This window comes from Mycetomoellerius zeteki, unplaced genomic scaffold (assembly GCF_001594055.1).
Source record: "Mycetomoellerius zeteki isolate Tzet28-1 unplaced genomic scaffold, Tzet1.0 scaffold53, whole genome shotgun sequence".
NCBI lineage: Eukaryota > Metazoa > Arthropoda > Insecta > Hymenoptera > Formicidae > Mycetomoellerius > Mycetomoellerius zeteki.
The window spans coordinates 38,156-56,726 of record NW_017257534.1 but is presented as its reverse complement, the minus strand read 5'-3'; the positions used below and the strand labels follow the sequence as shown (position 1 = coordinate 56,726).

The window sequence follows — 18,571 nt, the reverse complement described above, 5'->3', positions numbered from 1 at the left end:
AACGCGTACTTGAACAGATTCGAGGAAGCCAGATAATTGACGCTGTTCGCTTACACAAGGTTGGATTTCCGAAGCATATGGCCTTAGGTGAATTTAGACGTCGATTCGGACTATTGTCAAGCGACGTGAACGCACGGCCCGGAAGTCCCGTGACCGATGAACGTCGCGCCGTGGAAGACATGCTGCTCACCGTTGATGTCGACCCCGCGTCCTACCGAGTCGGTCAAAGTCAAGTGAGTAAATATACATATCTTCGAGAATAAGTCTAACTTTAACTTTCAGTGTAAATGTAGAAAGCAGACGCGCTATCAAAAAGCGAAACCGTCATTAATCACTTATGCAGAATCTGCTCAAATAATATCTATTTCTAGAAAGTTTATTAGGAAATTTATCAAGTATGAAACGTTACTTCGTGCCGAGTATGCCAAGTATACAAGATCTCTGAGAAAAAATAAAAATATGACAAAAGTCGCAATTAAAGTTATTTAATATGAAATGATTGCGATAAAATAAGGTCGAACGGAGACTAATAAATAATTTATCAAACGCTTATGTCGGATGATGACGAGGAGTGGCACGTTAACGAGCTATACGCAACACTCAAGAACTGTTGGAAAGCCATGATGTGTTTGTACCTCGTAATCTTGTCGTCTTATTATTCACAAAATCGTGACATCTCGTATGCCGCGCGCATAGCTCTTTTTCCGACCGCGGGAGTATAATACCCGCTTTCTAATAATTTTACGACCCGAGAAGCTTATACATTTTTTGCAACGTACTTTTACAAGCGCAAATAGCCGTCGATTTTTCTAATGCGATGAAGAAGCGACGTCGTTTTACGGTGCGACACGCGCAGAAAAGCGCTTTCGTCTCGCAGCTCGAGACGTGTGTCAACGCACTTTCGCTGACCGGCCAAGAAGTCGTTAATGGAATTCAGAAGGAAAAATGACGGCCGTCTACGGGCGTTGTGCAAATCATCGCGGCCGACGCTTCCGCGAGCCGATAATTGTTCTCGTCACGAAGACGATCGAGCATCGCCGTTCACGGCAGCCCATTTGACATCCGTTCTTCGGAGCATGACTAAACGTTCAGACTTATTATGGCTTATTCAAGAATATATTTAAGAGAGAACATCGTTTTAAAATACCACATTTCTCTTAAAGAAAAACGACATCATCATCAATCGCGAGTTTTATATTTTTGAAGAAGAAATTATTATTTTCTATTTCTATTCTGATTTTAAGGCTCATTTTTACAATATATGATTACCTAAAAATCAAAAGTTATAAAAAAATTCATGAATGTGAATTTTATTGATGAATTTCTTGGTAACCTTTGATCTTTAAGTAACTATATATTGCGAAAATAGACTTAATTCATGTTCTGATACTTGCATAATTATCGAATCAGGATTATAGGAGATCGATTGATATACGAGTATAACAAGATACAAAGATATTATGTTTAACGTCAAACTTTACACGAAGTGAAAAACAGGAGGAAAGAAAACAAGTTCGAGATGGAGTTTAACGATGTCGCAAGCGTTTATTTTGATAGTTTTGCGTGGAAATACGCCAAGATGTTTTCCAGAGATCGATGACGCTGCGTCAGATTTTGTCTTACAAGTGCCGAAACTCGAAGTACTCGCTCGCATACCCGTACCGTGAATGATACAATTTCTCTGTACCCGAATCACAAGCATGCATCGGGAACAAAATAAAACAATAGTTTTTTAGTTAATGATTTCCTTTACGTTAGAGGAAAGCACAAGCGTTACAAAGCTACAATCTGCATAGAAACGTTCCCGTGCAAGAAACGTGATTGTAATTCTCAAAATTATATGTTTGAAATTGTTATTATCAGGTATTATAATTTAAAAAAAAAACAATCGTCTTTCTTTCGTCATTATAAATTTCTCTTACGTGGAGAAGTTTCATGAAAAGTAAATATTGATTATCGAAGCAATAGGTAACAACCTTTTGTCACACCTGTTGGCTTTGTATTTACAGGAAAAAACTGCAAACGAAGCGATCTGTCTGTTTATGCATTTCACCAGCTATACGTGACATGCAAAACCAGCTTCGCCGGCGGAGCTTCGCGGCTTTCACTTTGCAATACTCGTAGCTTACGGTGCGACGACTCGCCATGCCGAAAGGCAGTCTGTATGCAAATTTTACGCATGGATTAAGCGATATATTGGCAAATGCAGTTGGCACGCGATCCGAATGCACCACTTCCTCCTCGAGAGAACAATGTCGGTCGAGATTTCTTTTCCCATTTGTATTAGTGCCTTTAATTCGTTATTTCGACGAAACTCACGACTTTCCGATTCCGCGAGATTATGTTGTTTCGCTCGTTGTCGTACTGATACGTTATTCATGAACACGCGTTGTGATAAAAAAAAAAACTATCACCTATAAGAAATAGCATTTGCTTATTCCAGAATGAGATCGTCGTATAAAACGTTTTACTACATAGAATACGTCGGATGAATTTAAAATTCGTTTTTGCGAGAAAATCAACAAGTCATGATGTCGCAGTCTTTAGTATTGTGTCGGAACTTTTTAAAAATATATGCCTCGTGCGTTTTATGTTATATCATTATTGGCGCATGAATATTATTTAATAGGCGAACGTGTCACAACAATGATTTGCGATATTATTTTAAGAAGGTAAAATACCTACACGGCGTGACGGCCGTCGTGCAAAGTCGACACAGACTACGTTTACACGCACCGGGTAAAACCATTTTAGTAAAAACAGTTTTAGTTAAAACCAGTGTGGGTGCCTGTTTACACAATCAGACGTATTTTATCTCCACCAAAAATAAAGTAGCTTTAAAGCCTGATACGGAACTTGAGACGAAATATCCTTTGTCATTTCTTAATCTTAACGTTTAAAGTTGCTAATATTGAATTTTGATACGTTAAACCGATTGAAGACCATTTACACGGCTTTCTTAAAACGATAATAATGCCACCTGTTTCTGAAGAGGTTTGGATTCACTAAAACGGTTTTAATAACATCTATATTAAGGGATGTTTATAGGACATCTAACACCGGTTTTAATTAAAACGATTTTATCAGTGCGTGTAAACGTAATCAGTAAGCGAAACCTAAAACTTGATTCTGTATATACTCGTACATATCTTATACGAGACGATCAACCGTTAACTCCGCTTATTCGCGGACGACTCGGTGGGCGCTGCAAGTTATGCAGCGGTCGTTTGCCTCTGTCTGTGATAAACCATACATGGCATAAACCCAGTAAGGCTCTTTATGATGTCCACGCATACGTTACGTAAACAGGACTAATCTTTTTCAGTTTTCAATATTTTTAACAGAAGAGAATATAAGTAAATTTTCACTTCAGCGAGATTCAAATTGGAATATTATTTGTATAAAAATTAAGATGCTTAAAGAATATGTTAATTTCTAGATTATATTATATATCGTCTATGGGAAGTCACCCTTGATTATTTATTATATTTTATATAAATAAATGTATCTGAATATGTCTAAATATGTGCATGCTCTGGAGCACAAATTATCGTGGAATATTCAATTGATTATTGAAAAACAGTAATTAATTGTTGCCTTTCAGTATTAATCCTTATTTTTATTTATTAGCTATACAGCTATAATGAAAATTATGTCTAAGCATTCTGTTTGAAGTACAGAGTACAAGTGAACCATCGTCTTATGGCGATTGATAGAAGAAGATTCGATTTTTTTACTTACAATTTAGAATCTCATAATACCAGTCGTACAGATTATACAATCGTCCACAAATTTTTACTTTGGGTCCTCGCTGCTCGAAGATTAAATTGACTAAATGTTAAGAGTTGATCAGTATTAGATTTCTGTAAGAATCCATCTCGAAAACGTCATGATTATGCACCTAATGGTACGTCCACGTCGCACAAAAATATATGTCTTTGCGATTAAAAATGTAGCGTGGATCACACTTATCGAAGTTTACAAAGGAAATAGTTCGTGGATTATGTGCATTATCACGTATACGCTGATTTAGGTTCGTTGACTTTTGCGTGGCTCGCCGCGCATGGTTTCTCTTTCAGTCCCGCCTTTCCCGTACCTCTCCTTTACCTTTTACCTTTACCTTGGCCTTGCCTGACGCTTCGTTTTACCTCTACTGTCATTACACAAAATCCGCCCCGTCTGTCCTAAAGATACGGGAAGTGCAAAACATTTTTGATCGGTCCTCGTAGTTTATTAAAATATTTTGTAAATTCAAGAAATATGATAAAGTTCAGTGTCAAACGAATTATTTGGACAAGTTATATAATCGTATTATTCAAAAATATTTAAAGAAAATTACTTGAGTTAATAAAAATTAGTAAATCGTCTTTTGATTTTTATATGTTAAAATTATAAGTTTTTAAAAATTCATATATTATAGAATAGTATAGAAAACTCTAAATGTAAATTCTTTTCTCTTTCTCTTTCTCCCTCTCCCTTTTTCCCCCCCCTCTCTCTCTCTCTCTGTCCTCCTCCCTCTTTCATCTATGCGATGATCTGTTATTGATAATTAAGGGAATGAGTGGAATAAAGGCCTAATTGTAAAATCTTGATATTAATAAAAATTAAAATAACTTGCTACTTTTTTATTATACACAAATGAGTACAGTATCGAATGAATTTATGTAATGTCTTTAAGAAGTTACATATTACAATACTTTTCTATTACGATCAATATTACATGAAAAAGCTAATTGCTAGAAAAAGGGCCGAAGTAGAATTGTGCCTTTATTCCGTCCATTCCCTCAATTATAAATATACATAAATATCTCTTTGCGGGCAGAATATAAATTAATATAACAAAAAAGCAGACTATAGACTTAAATTTTACGGAAGAAATCGAAATTAACAGATGTCTAAACCTAATATCCTAGAATTTAAACGAGATAGTGACGATACAGTGTTCCAGAAATCGCGCGATTTATTGAGAAAGAGAGAAAAACTACGAGCTCGTTTATCTAAAAAAGAAAAAGAACTCAGAGAGAGAGGATACACATCAGTGTTTAGACATTAATGGCAGAAATAAGTCTACTTGAAAGCCTACTTGAAGATACATTAGGCATCTTTGCGTGAAATCATGGTTACGTTGCATATCGAAAGAAATGCGAATTAAATGTTGGCGACGCTGAAATCATCATATTTCATAATAAAGGTCGTTACTATTTCTCTCGCGCAGTTTACGTTTTGTAATCCAAATGAAAAGTCATCGCGTCATTTCACATGGATGCGTACGCGTTTACCGGTGCTTCCTGATGCTATAGAAGCTTAATCGAAACAGCTGCAAACTATCGACGTCATGCCAAGTTGTGCATCGGCGCCGAGCGAGCTACCGTAAAGCCTGATATATAATATCTGATGTCCGGTGAGCGATTTACGATACACATGGCCTCTTTCACGACGCGAATATTTTTAGCAAAAGATGACCATAAACCCAGAATTTCTCTATCAGAATTTATGAAGTTCCGCTTCATCTTTATTGAGTTTTTTAATTAACGAAAATAAGTTTTCGCTTTTATTATAAAAAAAGTCCAGTACCATAAGATCGCTCAACCGCGAATATATCCTAAGAGAGGGAAAAAGCGCGCTTTCTCGTGGCCCACATACAAATTGCTGTACTGGTCCTTACTGGTTCGCCATGTCCGTCGATCCATTTGCAGTTTTGCACCGCGAAGATATTAGCCTCCTTACATCTCGTTCGGCCTTTCATTTCTTCCCACCTAGGTGCACCTGCACAAGATGTAGCTTTAAAATGAAACCCTCGCACGTAATTGCGAGATTTTACAAAAGCTTCTCAGAAGAAACGTCCTAATTGATGAAAATAAAATCCCTCTCAATGGAAACTTCGCACGAAGGCACGGAAGTTGTTAGTATTTAAAATAACGATATGAGGATTAAATTACACGCATTACTGTGACATAACGACGTTCGCGCGGAGGTGACATTTCCTGGAACGTTATAATTATGAAGTGCAAATTACATGACCGTCAAATAAATGTTCCGTCAACTTAGAGGGTGTCTACGTGCCGTCTTTCCTTGCCGACGCCGCGCTCCGTGGTCGCCTTCATTTCCCGTCATTGCCAGCAATCGTCTGGTCTGCTTGCGGCATTATCGTCATGCAAGTAAAAAACCGGAATGACCGGGAGAACGAGGTTTTTCCATGTCTTTCCCGGAGTTACATATCCCGCCTGAGGAAATGATAACTTCGCTTCCGTCTCGACGGTCTTTCCAACTGCATCGCGTAGCAGTCGATTCCTCTTCGCGCGAGGCGAAGAAGCTCGGTGGTCTCGACTCCGAGTCCGCGAATTAATATGCTCTATACAACGTCGTTGCATTAAGTACAGCTCTTTCCGGTATATCTGGTTCGTACCTACATACATCTTATTTTCCCTTCTAGTCGGAGCTGTAATTTCCCGCCATCGGTCGTGGCAGCCTTGCAATCACGATGAACTACGTTTTCCGTTTCTAAACGTGTCCTCAAACATTTTTTTCTCTCATTATCGTCCCTACGTATCTCTGTATATCCTTTTTTTTCCAAAAATTAGAAAAAGAAACTGGTATCTGCGAACATATTTCTTGTTGAATTTTTCGAAAAGATTATGGATTTATGACGGACGTTAACTTATTTTCGAACATGGCAATTCAAGTCAATCATGTCGTCAAATCGTGTCCGTTTAAACTTAAACGTATGTCATTATCAAAATATTCAGTGCCGCTTCCACGGCGGAAGTGCAACCGTTGCTGAATACGCGTGCCTTCGATTTACTGCGTGTCTTGCATCTCGAGCAATCGGCATGTTAAGTAATTCTACGAGGCGCCAAGTGGAAATGGCGCGAGCGTGCCTTAACTTCATTAGAATATTGATTCTTCTGAGCAAGTACCGTACAATTAACGATCGTTATTATACGCGTGCATGCCGTATAACGATTGTATTACAACGTGATCTAAATTAGCGAAGATTAATTTAGTTACGAGTGTTAGTCTATTAAAATATAAGATAGAACATGTGTTAGATTATAAGTAAAATAATCCGATTGATCTAAATAAATTCATAAGTCAATCCGCGTGCGTGTAATAGTTAAAGTGGAATTGTTTTTAAATAATTATATTGATAGAATTATTAAAAAGATGAAATTTTTATAACCTTTGCTATTATTATATACCATAAATATATTCATTATATATATATATATACACTACAAATATTTTCATTATATTTATACACTATAGCTCATCTGCGAATTACGGGAAAAGACGATACACTGAAAAAAATGGACGAATCTGGTTGGAAATGGACGAATCATAATTTTTCAGTTAAATTTATTAGAATTTTGGTTGAGATAACTGGAATTTCGGTTGATATAATATTTCTAATAAAATCTACTGGAATTTTTATTTTTACCGGAATAATTATGTCAATCAGAATCCTTTGAGTCATCTTAACTAGAATTCTAGTAGATTTTTAACCAGAAAATTCTGATTTTTCACCAGAATTACTATTTAATCCAACCAGACCATTTTTCTTGGTGTACGGACGTGCATACAAATCTCATGTTACTCCAGAGCGCATTTCAACCAATAATCAATTCGCACTTAGCAGTGCTAAGTTGGGGATTTGAATGATAGCAGACTACTAATCATGATGTACAGTGATGGAGAGAGAAACGCGATTAGTTATCTAACAAGTCTGCGCGCCTAGGTCAGGTTCGCACGACAATTCCGGCAAGGAGCCAGATCGAGATCGCGGAATCTATTCTGCCGCTACCACCTACGATCGATTTAATGCGGAGGAGTAACAAATTGAATCCGACATGTCACACAATATACGTATAACCTGTATATGTATATCTCTCCAACAATCTTTTCGAATATAAACTCCATTCTAATAATAATCATGTGATATGTTATATTCATTAGGGCAAGGTCGGCTTTTTTTCGAGATTTTATTTTCTAGGACAAAAATTAAATATAATATACATAATATGAAATATTACTCTAAAACACAGCTCTTTTATTCGTATTTAAAAAAATAAAAACAGCCAAGATTTTTACATTTTTAAATGTCATTACAGTTATTGGTTTTTGTAAATTAAAGGGTGATATATAAAAAACGGAAACATTTTTCTTTTAATATTTGTTGGTAAGTTTCACTATTATTTGTGCACGCTTTTAATCGAAATTTTAATACTATTTATCTCCTACTCTGCTTCGAAAGCTTTTAATCTATCTTTTAATATACAGTTTGCGCTAAAAAAAAATGCGACTCTCTTTTAATCACTATTATGTTTGCTGAGTGTGACACAGTAACGCAGTGATTGCAATTAAAGGAAATCATCATATCGAATAAATATTTGGTAGAAGGACAAAATATTTGTGTTATAATCAAATTTGCCTCCGTCTTCACTCACTTTATTTAATTAAACTGACAACTGAAGTGTTAGTTGTGAGAGTCGCATTTTTTTGGCGCATACTGTATTTTTCAGAACGGAATGCCACTCTCTCTTATTATTATTGGCTTATTTTTTAATAGCTTCCTTAACAACAAATATCATACTCTTTTCTTTCCATTTGCCTTGTATCTTGCCCACATTCACTTGAAACAAAACACACAATCGTGAAGTCAAGTCTTGCTAACTACTTAGGCTATCCGTTATTGCCCGTCATTGTTCTGATAATAGCCGAAGCGCAACGAGAAAACAACGGCTTTAAAACAGGAAGCTGAAATTGAGCGGCTTTAAAATAGGAAAGATTTTAAATCATAATTTAAAGAATAACAGATGCTGTTTATATTGGTGAACTAAAAATCAAATTCAACTTACATTTAATGATTAAGTTGATGAAGTTAATTCCATGCGGGGCCATAAACAACAGATACACAACAAAATAAACAATAGCTCATAAACATTGCCTCTATTCGCAATATGAAGAAGTCCTGACTCTCAGGTGCATGTACTTGACAAACGCTGTCACTTGCATTTAAAATTTTGAACAATCTTTATCCGATATCAGCTACTAATATCCTCCTGTTTTTTACCTTTTTTATTCTTTATTATTTTTTCAGAAAATTTATGTTACGAGAAATCCGAAATTTTCTTCCTGACAATCGGAGTTGGAAACGTTACCTTAAGAAAATAACGCGTTACCGTTATTATTACTTGAAAAAATAACGAATCGTTACTTTTTCATTACTTTTCGGGAAGTTGTTGAGTTAGCTCCTTTACATACGATATTGATAAAATCAGACTCATTCGACGCATTTTTGCACAAAAAACCACCGAATCTGGCAAAAACAATCGTCGGGAGCTAATCTCAACAATTATCGAATTTAAATTAAATATTGCTTTTAAATTTTAATGTTATTATTAAGAATGTATTTCAAGATTCACTTCCAGTAAAATTCGTAGTATATATGTAATATGAATTACAGATTTTCAACACTGATAGCAACTACCGAAATGCAGTCTAAGATATAAAATATAACGTTTTTTAAGAAATAAAAATGAGAAAGTAAACATTTTATAATTATATTTATAATTATATTTATATATACAAGTAATAACCTTTTATTATACATGATACAATATTAAATTGTAAATATATATTTGTATACTTATACACAAGCATTTAAAAAAATTTTAAGTATTTTTCTCACTTCACTGTAAAAAGTAATATGTTTTATTCTTGTCCCTATGTTTTAAACGCTTAAAAGTTGTTTTAGTTTTAAACTTTTTCAATAGATAAAACACTACGCATTTGGATTTAAAACGCATAATGTTTTAAATCCAAATACACGTAGTGTTTTGTCTATTGAAAAGGTTTAAAACTAAAACAACTTTTAAGCGTTTAAAAAATGGAGACAAGAATAAAACATTTTAATATCTTAAAATTAAACACTTCTTTTTTTAGTGTTGTTATAACAACGACACAACTTGGGTAATAATTAGAAGTACACTTCTAGAAGAACACTTTTAGAGACACAAAAGCGAAACATCTTTCAGCACCAGCAATATCGCGAAATATGATCCAATCCAACCCATCCAATAAAAATTAAAGTAACGATAAAAGTAACGACTGAATCATTATCGTTACTGCAAAAATATAACGACGGTAATAACGGCGTTACAAGTAACGTGTTACTTCCCGACTTTGCTGACACAATAATATAATTTTTATATTTATTTACTACTTTAAAGCCATTTTTATAACTTTTCGGGATTAGTTTGGTTAATTTAAAAATTAAATATCAGAAACGTAAGGATGGTTGAAGAAGCTACCAGCGTGACTAAATGTCGAGCGGGTATATCGCGTCACGACGCTATTTTATCTTTGTCAGGAAGCGGAAACGCTGCATACCGCGTTTTTCAACATCGCTCAACCTCGGCATCGTCTGCGCGAGCCCCTGACTGGGGTCAGATTCCTTATTTCTACCCACCCTGCGGTTAATTGCGACAAGCTAGACGTAACTTCCTCGTGCTTTTCTTTCGGTCTCTGAGAAGAAGCGCGATTATAAGACAACGGAACACCGGCATCCAACTCTTAATTGGCCTGACTTATCGCGCGTAGTAAGTGCTCGATGTCTTTCTGATAAAACTCGTGTTCGTAGACGCGCGGAACGGATCGCGTTTTTACAAAACGGATCTAGATCTCGTTCTCTACTTTCTAGAAAACTAATTGCTCGTTAAGAACATTACATTATGATTAAATCAAACATTGATCGGAAATACATCGTGGAGCAAGTTTTTTTTTCACTTTCCGCGCGCGTGTGAGGATAAGTGTTTTACGGTACATAATTTTCTAATTATCATTTACTTTTTCAATGACATGATAGCAATACAAACAAGATTGACATAAATATGATATATGTATATTTATGTTTATATTTACAACAGAATTATTAGGTCAATAGGTTTGAGAAATTATATTAGATATACATATTTAACATACGCGGGACATTTCCAGTATTTTTATCAAAATTTTTCCAAATAAAAATTAATATATTTTTCTACTTTCTAAAGATAATTACTGATTAAGAAAATCACATCGCGATGAAATCAGACATGCCGACGAGCATAATGCAAAAACGAATTCTTTTTTACTTTCTACTTTTTTACTCTCTATGCTTCGGGCGAAATCGTTCGTGTCGTGCAATTTAAAGCTGTCCTTGCTTCACTCTTATGAACGAACGTAAGGAACGAGACGTTACGCGTGAAATGCACCTGATAAAAGGCTGAGGTGCCTACCGGAGAGGTGCGATAAACTTTACGACGACATGGATAATCGAGCGTAGACGCCGCGGTCTGTTCCATTAAACAAAAGTACGTGGAAATGTTTGGCTCGGAAAGAAGTTCGTGATTTCATAACGCGGCCATAGCTCTTTTCTCTTCTTATGTGGCTCCCTTCTCTCGTTGTCTCGTCTCTCCTTTCTCCCGTTTGTCAGTAGGCCAGCAGACATTCTCGCCGGCCGCTTTCCAACACGCGCCGCGCGTCTGCTTCGAATTTCTTCGCGGCTGCCATCCCCGCGAAGATCTATCGATCCGATGCGATGCAATGGACAGACGACCAAGATGCAGGGATTTTTTCTGTGTCCGAGGCGAACGGCCCCACGTCCTCGTTTCCGCAATATGTTCGAAAAATTCACAAACCAAACCAGTGAGATGACGGCTTCTTAGGGATTTCTCATATAAACCGTAAATCGTCACGTATGCATCATGCGATCTACACGTACGTTCTCTTCTGTGAATTATTATTATTATTTTACCTAAATCTCTATTCGCGAATGCTAGCACGGATATTTCGCCGTACAGTTTCGTCGAGATGGAACAGACCGAAAGGCAAAAAGCGGGCGGACGAAATGGGAATCGAGTGCCTTATTCGGGTAGATAAGAAAACAAGAGAGAGGCTTGCCGGTCCGGACCGGTCCTCGGTCCATTTGGCAGTGGCTCCAATGCTCCATTCAAGATCCACCTGTCACGATATACCAAATCTCCAATCCCTTTCCCTTGCACTTTCGAATCCGTGAAATTTTCTCGATACCGTATCCCTCATACATATTCAAATTGAGTGTGTGTCTATAACTGTTTCTGCGCGAGAATTATAATGACAATAAAGCAACTCGGAGTCGAAAGTTGGAATGTGTTGAAGACACGTAATCGAAATACATTAGAGAGTTATTATTATTCATTATTCGCGTAATCGCACAATTTTGATTAATCGAGTTGCTCTTCTTCCGACACAATAATCCCGAGATTTATGTACGATATCTCGAGATATGAATATGCCGATGTTGTGAACAGCAGGAGACCAGAAGAAACGTGTTCGAATGCGCAAGATTTATGCATGTGTTGGTGATACATCACCTGCATGGTGGGGACGCAATGGAGGGACGCGCACCTGATGCGGAACGAGCTTTCCGACATAATGCGACGACTGTGCAACCACTCTTGCACTCCTCAGTTCGCGGTTGATCTCGGTCGAGATCGAGACGTCGCGTCGTCGAACGACAACCATCCTTCGGCCTTGACATTACACAGCGAACGCGAACGAAGGGGTCGCTTTTTGTTTGGATTGCTCCAGAGTTGTTCGCGGAGTGTTCGCTCATACGTGTTTCTGTGCAAAATCTCGATCGTCCCAAGAGTGGTCGATGAAAATGTTTGCTCGGAATAAATAATCGATTTTTTATATTTGGAAAAAAGGTGCTGATAGCGTACGATCGTTTACACGTTCTGCATTTCCAATTACGAGAATATAAAAATGTGGCATAATCAAATTTGTCATTCGCATTGTTGTAGTACCATTCGTTTGATTCGAGCCATTGAATTTTTTGGTATCGGAAATGATAAAGCTATTTATCGAATTTACTTAAAATTAATTACAAATTTTATACTTCTTGTACTTATTTCTCAAGGAACGGTACTTTAGAGGAATTTCTTTATTTCGTTGACAAAACGGTTCATTATAATCCCAGTAAAAATTTACGAAGATCGCGGTGATGTGCGAGGTGGGGAAGCACGTTAGTTTTGCGCTTCATAAGCAAAATCTGCGACCGATGGAAGAAGAGAAAGAGAGAAAGAGAGAAAAAGAGAGAAAGTCGTCGATTTCTTAATTAACCTGCGAGAGAAAGAGAGTGAGAAAGTCTATAGCCACCGGTACCTGTTAGCTTCGATAACGGTAAACGTCATTGGCTTGGAAGTAAAGCACCGAGCCGTTCAAGTGCTTTCTCATTGCCGAATGATGGAGACGCCGGTATTACGATCCTGTACGATCATTACAGGAGAGTAGTCGAATTGACCCGCGTGAAGATCGATGATCTTTACTTTGCGGTTTTGGCCTTTGCTTTATTCAAACATATAACTGCTTGAAGTGGGCGTTTCGATCTGTCAATATTTACGACTTGGTAATATTTCCGGGATTTTCTAATTTTCACTTAATTTCTACAAATAAAGATTATGCAATAAATATTTCTTTGAGAAATATTCCAATACAATTGTTTTCAAGAACGATAATTACACAGTGAGTGCAAAAAAAACATTAGTATAGAAATTTTTATGAAAATGCTTTTCAGAAAATAAATATTAATTAGCAATTTTATGAATTCGTCCTATCCTAATTTAAATAAAAGAGCATCGTGTATTTCTGGTCTTACCATTAGAAACTAAATTTTTCAACTGTACGAATATTTTTTATGTGATCAATAATACAATTTTTCACTTTCGCTTTTTTCAAGATAATATATTTTATTTATTACATATTTTTTAGGTAAAATAATTTTGAGAAATATACAGTTTATCTTGTTGTTTGTTAATAAATTGTTAATTAATTTTTACTTTCTAAAAATAAGATTAAAAAAAAAATTATCTCCTCTGTATATGAATATTTTTGGCACTCACTGTATTGTTATGTAAAAAAATTTAAATAATAAATTTAAATTTTGTTTTTAAATAATAAATGTTATTTAATACGTAATAAATTATATTCTTCTTTTGAGTTAACGTAACTTTGAACTAATGTCGACTAATATCACTCTCACATCTGGTCAGCGGTTACAATCGAATCATCACTGCTTTCAGTCGTCTATATTGCTAATCAGCGAACCTGATTCTGAATAGGCTTTTTATCTGCATACAAAGCGACTGTGTTTCGATTTGAGAGATGAAAGAGAGACGAGTCGACGTAATCGTAATTTATTTCGCATATAATAAGGGTCTCTTACCAGAATATCTAAAAGAAGTTCTTAGTACACCGTCTTCATATTCACTGATTAACTTATTCGTATAACGGTTGTTTTATCTGGCAGGAAATATCGTCTCATTCGAAATTATTGAAAAATGCATTGCAAATCGTGAATTATTTTAAAGCTTCAATGCGCGTAATGTTGAAAGATCTCAATGTTTCGTTTCTCTCAACTTTAGTAGACATTCGTTTAACGGATGTTTTATCTCGAGACGAACGCATCATGTAATTAATGGGACGCGGTCTTCTCAGAATTGCCAAATGTACTTTACACAATATTCATGTTGCGCGTTTAATTAAACAAGTTACACCACTTTTAACGTGCAGTTTCTGCACCTATTAGCATTTCTTGATGATCTATTTATTTTGCCACAAGACACGCAATCTAGTGGTGTATCAGATAAAGAAAATTAAATTCTAGCAAAACTTCTGATAAATTTCAAACTATAAATTAAGATAATCTTCCGATTATAATTAAAATATAATTTCTTTATGACAAAAATTAAATAGTAGATTTAATAACAACAACAATACAATTATAAAAATAATGTAAATATAATAAAAGATTTTAAATTATATTATATATCGAAAAAAATTCTCATTATTTTTTCAGTGAAATTTTGATATATTTGTTTCATCATCCTCTTTCTTCAGAAGTACATAGTGCATTTCAAAATTTTTTTCCGCTGTAATCTAGCCGATACCACTTGTCTCGAAATCTTTCAATATAATGAAGCGTTAAGAGAATCTTTCGCTGTTACGTTTTCCGATATGTCTCCTGCGTCTCGGAGTTTATCAGAATAAAAAAAGCGACGTATCCCTTCAATGAAAATGATAAGCTGGCAAATCTGAGCATTAACCGGTTGGATCTTCCTGTAGTTGAGAATTGCAGGCCGATGCGTTCAACCGGCTTCAAGATAATCTGCTCCTTTCCCTTGCTGGTCCCTCCAACCTCTCCTCTTATTTCCCTCACTCCTTCATCCCTTCCTCTTGTATCGTCTGCCATATTCTCTCTTTCGCTTCCTCACTTCTGCTCTCGCAGTCGGATGCGTATACACTTTTACGCGGCTCTTTTACGGCACTTAGTCGCGGCTCGTTCTGCGCGCGGCAGAGGAGAGAAAAAGCTCTCCTTCAACAACCATTCATCCCGCGACGTCTGCAAGTGAGAGAATTATCGCGATCTCATTCGTGTCAGTGATCGGGGGTGCGATTTCGAGTTAGTGATAAGTGCAGCGAACGATCTGGCATTGACAAGTCGTTAAACTTTAAATATCCTCTCGCTTGTGATTAAATATGTTGTCTGTCTTACAGATCTTACGCTACTTTATAATTAAAAATCTAGTATTCCGATAAATCTACAAATTATTCAATTTTATATATATATATATATAATATATCGTTCTTACGAATGCACGTTTATGCGCACACTTATATAAAGTTTGCGCGAAATAATGAATTACCTCACATCGACCGAAGAGATTACGAAGAATACGATTTAAAACAGTGTTATAAATATAAAGGTGAAAAGAATAAATATAAATGCTTGTTTACAGACAAAAAGTGTCCTTATGTTTGTAAATAAGAGATCTATCTATGAACAATCTTAAAATAATTAATTCAAAGTCATTTAATAAATCACCGGAACAGACGAGAATATTGTATTTATTGTTATTTATTTTCATACAGAAAAATTGACAGGTTTTATTTATTTTCGTCTCATTAGCTTGAATAATATCTAATCAAATCAAACTTAAAGAAATATAATTGATTTAAAAATAATATAAAAACTGATTGATTCAAAATTAATTTGAGATTTTATTTAATAAATTCAATATTTAATAAATTAGAAACACTGATAATAACAAGGAAAGTGTATTTCGATTTTTTTATTAAAAATTTTATCGAAGTTAATTTATTATAGATGAGAAAAAAATAGTAAAATAGAAAAAATCAAGGCCTTGATATGGAAAGAGCATAATACGAAGGAGCCGCGAAGTTACTTTTTTGTTCCAGACAAAGAACGTATACAATGCATACGTTTACACATGCTGTTTAAATTTAATTTGCCTCAATCATTAATTAATTCCTGATGCGTCAAAAAATTGACTTAGAGATGCATGTAAACTACAATACGACAAACAGAATAATTTATTAATAATAATAACAGATTATAGTTAAGAATGTTATAACAGATAACTAGGATCGAAGCATATTATCCCCGTTATAAGTAACAATTTGTTCCTTTCTTTATCAAATCTGACTTTAGGTTTTCCATCATGTTCGATAACGTATCTAAATACACGGTCAGCTGCAATGGTTCGCCTTTAGTTAAGGCCAAGAGTAGTCCGAATGTTTCAAAAGCGTCACTTTCATCCGTCAAAAAGCAAAACCAATCAAACCGGACGATGAATCCCACGATTACTCCGGTCAAGCCGATTCGTTCTGGAAAATCACCGATAACTTCGAAGATATCTATCAAAATGACTAATGACACGATTAACTCACCGTGTCGTAGTTCTAACAATTCGGATTCCTCGAAGCTCCGCCTTGTTTCGCCTTCAAAACCTGCGAAACGATCCCCAAGCGAAACCCGATCGGATACGATAAAAACTGTTTCATCTCCTGCGCGCAATAACGACAAGAAGAAGGTTTGCAAGTCGGTTAGCTCGTCTCCCTCATGCACGATATTAGAAGACAGAGCTTTGCTAAAAAAGGGTCTCACTTATACGCCCGAAAAGATGCCGGTGAAGCCTGAGGCGTTGCAACGAAAGAGTACTCTAGATCGGTCAGTTAGTTTGAACTCCGTGTCTGCAGACAATCAATCGAATTCCGCAACATCTCCACGATGGATTTCAATTCCGTCAGAAAGGAAATCGATGGAAAAAGGAAAGAAGGCCGAAATGTTGCGAAAAAATCTAACGTTCATGAGCAGATCTACTAGTCTTTGGAACGTTCAAACGCCAAAAGTGGATTACAATCAATGCAGGAAATCTTACGGTGCACCCGTGAGGCTAAACTCGGTCGCCAGACCGAGTAAGATACCGCTTCCGGCAGCTCGATCTACCGGTCTCGGCCGATCTCTCGCCGATCTATCGCAAGTAGATCGCGTCGGAGAGTCAGTTGGTCATTTCGAGCTCGATCTCGACGCCGCGTCAAACGAGCGTATCTACGAGAATTGTCGCGAGACCCTTGATCGTGCTTCAAAGCTGAGCTCCTCGAGGATTTCAACGTCGACAAGTAACTTGGAAGAGAGAGCCGCGCGATTAATGGCACAGCTAGAGGACGACTTGGAACCTAAGAAAACGATCATGTCTTTGGATATTGTGGATGTCGCTCTTTGAGGCCCTACACGATAGCAAAGCTAGTATTGTTATAAAGAATTATAACTTTGACGACGAGAGCAAGGAGAGAATTGAGGAAGACTCGAAAAAGAGAAAGATGGATATATTTACAGATAATACAAAGACGGAAGAAGACTCGAAGAAAAGAGATTATGTAAAAAAATATACATCTAACCGGATCAAGAAGTGTGAGAAATCGGAAGAAGTTGCCGAGAAGTCGAGAAGAATCAAGGAAACTTCCATTCAGGAACTGAGACGTAATTGGGAAAAACAGAGTAAAGGCAATCAGGATTCTGATGCGAAGACGATCTGTGTTGCGAATTCTGGGAAAATCGTCAATTTATCGAAGGCGATTCGAACTGAAAACGATGTCGTCGATGACGCGCAGGAGACGAAAAGAAAGCAGTGCGTCAACAAGAAGGCTAACGACATCGAGCATCTAGTAAATTTCTTTAATTGCAAGAATGCCGAAGTCTCCAAAGAATCTCCGCGGGATACTCTAATCAAACCAAGACCCGCGAATGTTCCTGTCATCGAAACACCTGCCTTGAAGAAAAACGAATCTAAGAGCGCGAACGAGTACAGCGGTTATATATCGGATGGAAATTGTTCGGAGGATAGCGGCCACATAAGCAACGAGAATGAGGTGGAATGGAAGGAAACTCTGGAGAATCAAAGTCAGAAAGAGACGAATGATTTCAAGAAACGGCAGTACTTCAATGGGATCGATCAAGATGACAACGTGAAAATTTTTGACTCGATGATCGTTCGCGGCAGACTCGCCGAATCAGAAAAGAAGAATATCATCGTTAATCGAGGAGGTTGTTTGACGTCTTGCGACGATAGCAGTATTAACTGTTGTCAAATCAATGACAAATGCTCGGAAAATGGACGACAGGTCCGTCTGATAATTATGTCTCACACGATTGTTAACTTTAACTATAGATAATGCTTGATAATGCAAG

At 36.5% G+C, this 18,571-nt stretch overlaps 1 protein-coding gene across 2 annotated transcripts in view; it reads left to right on the top strand.

The window, feature by feature from the left end:
- Nucleotides 1–18,571, top strand: part of LOC108727773 (unconventional myosin-XVIIIa) — a 33,603-nt gene that overhangs the window by 7,278 nt on the left and 7,754 nt on the right. Inside the window, exon 12 of one of the 2 annotated variants that reach the window (XM_018456009.1) lies at nucleotides 18–233. In XM_018456009.1, the coding sequence (XP_018311511.1) occupies nucleotides 18–233 (216 nt within the window). Of the gene's footprint in view, nucleotides 1–17; nucleotides 234–17,587; nucleotides 18,505–18,571 lie in introns of those variants that run through there. The other variant, XM_018456007.1, reaches the window with a different exon arrangement.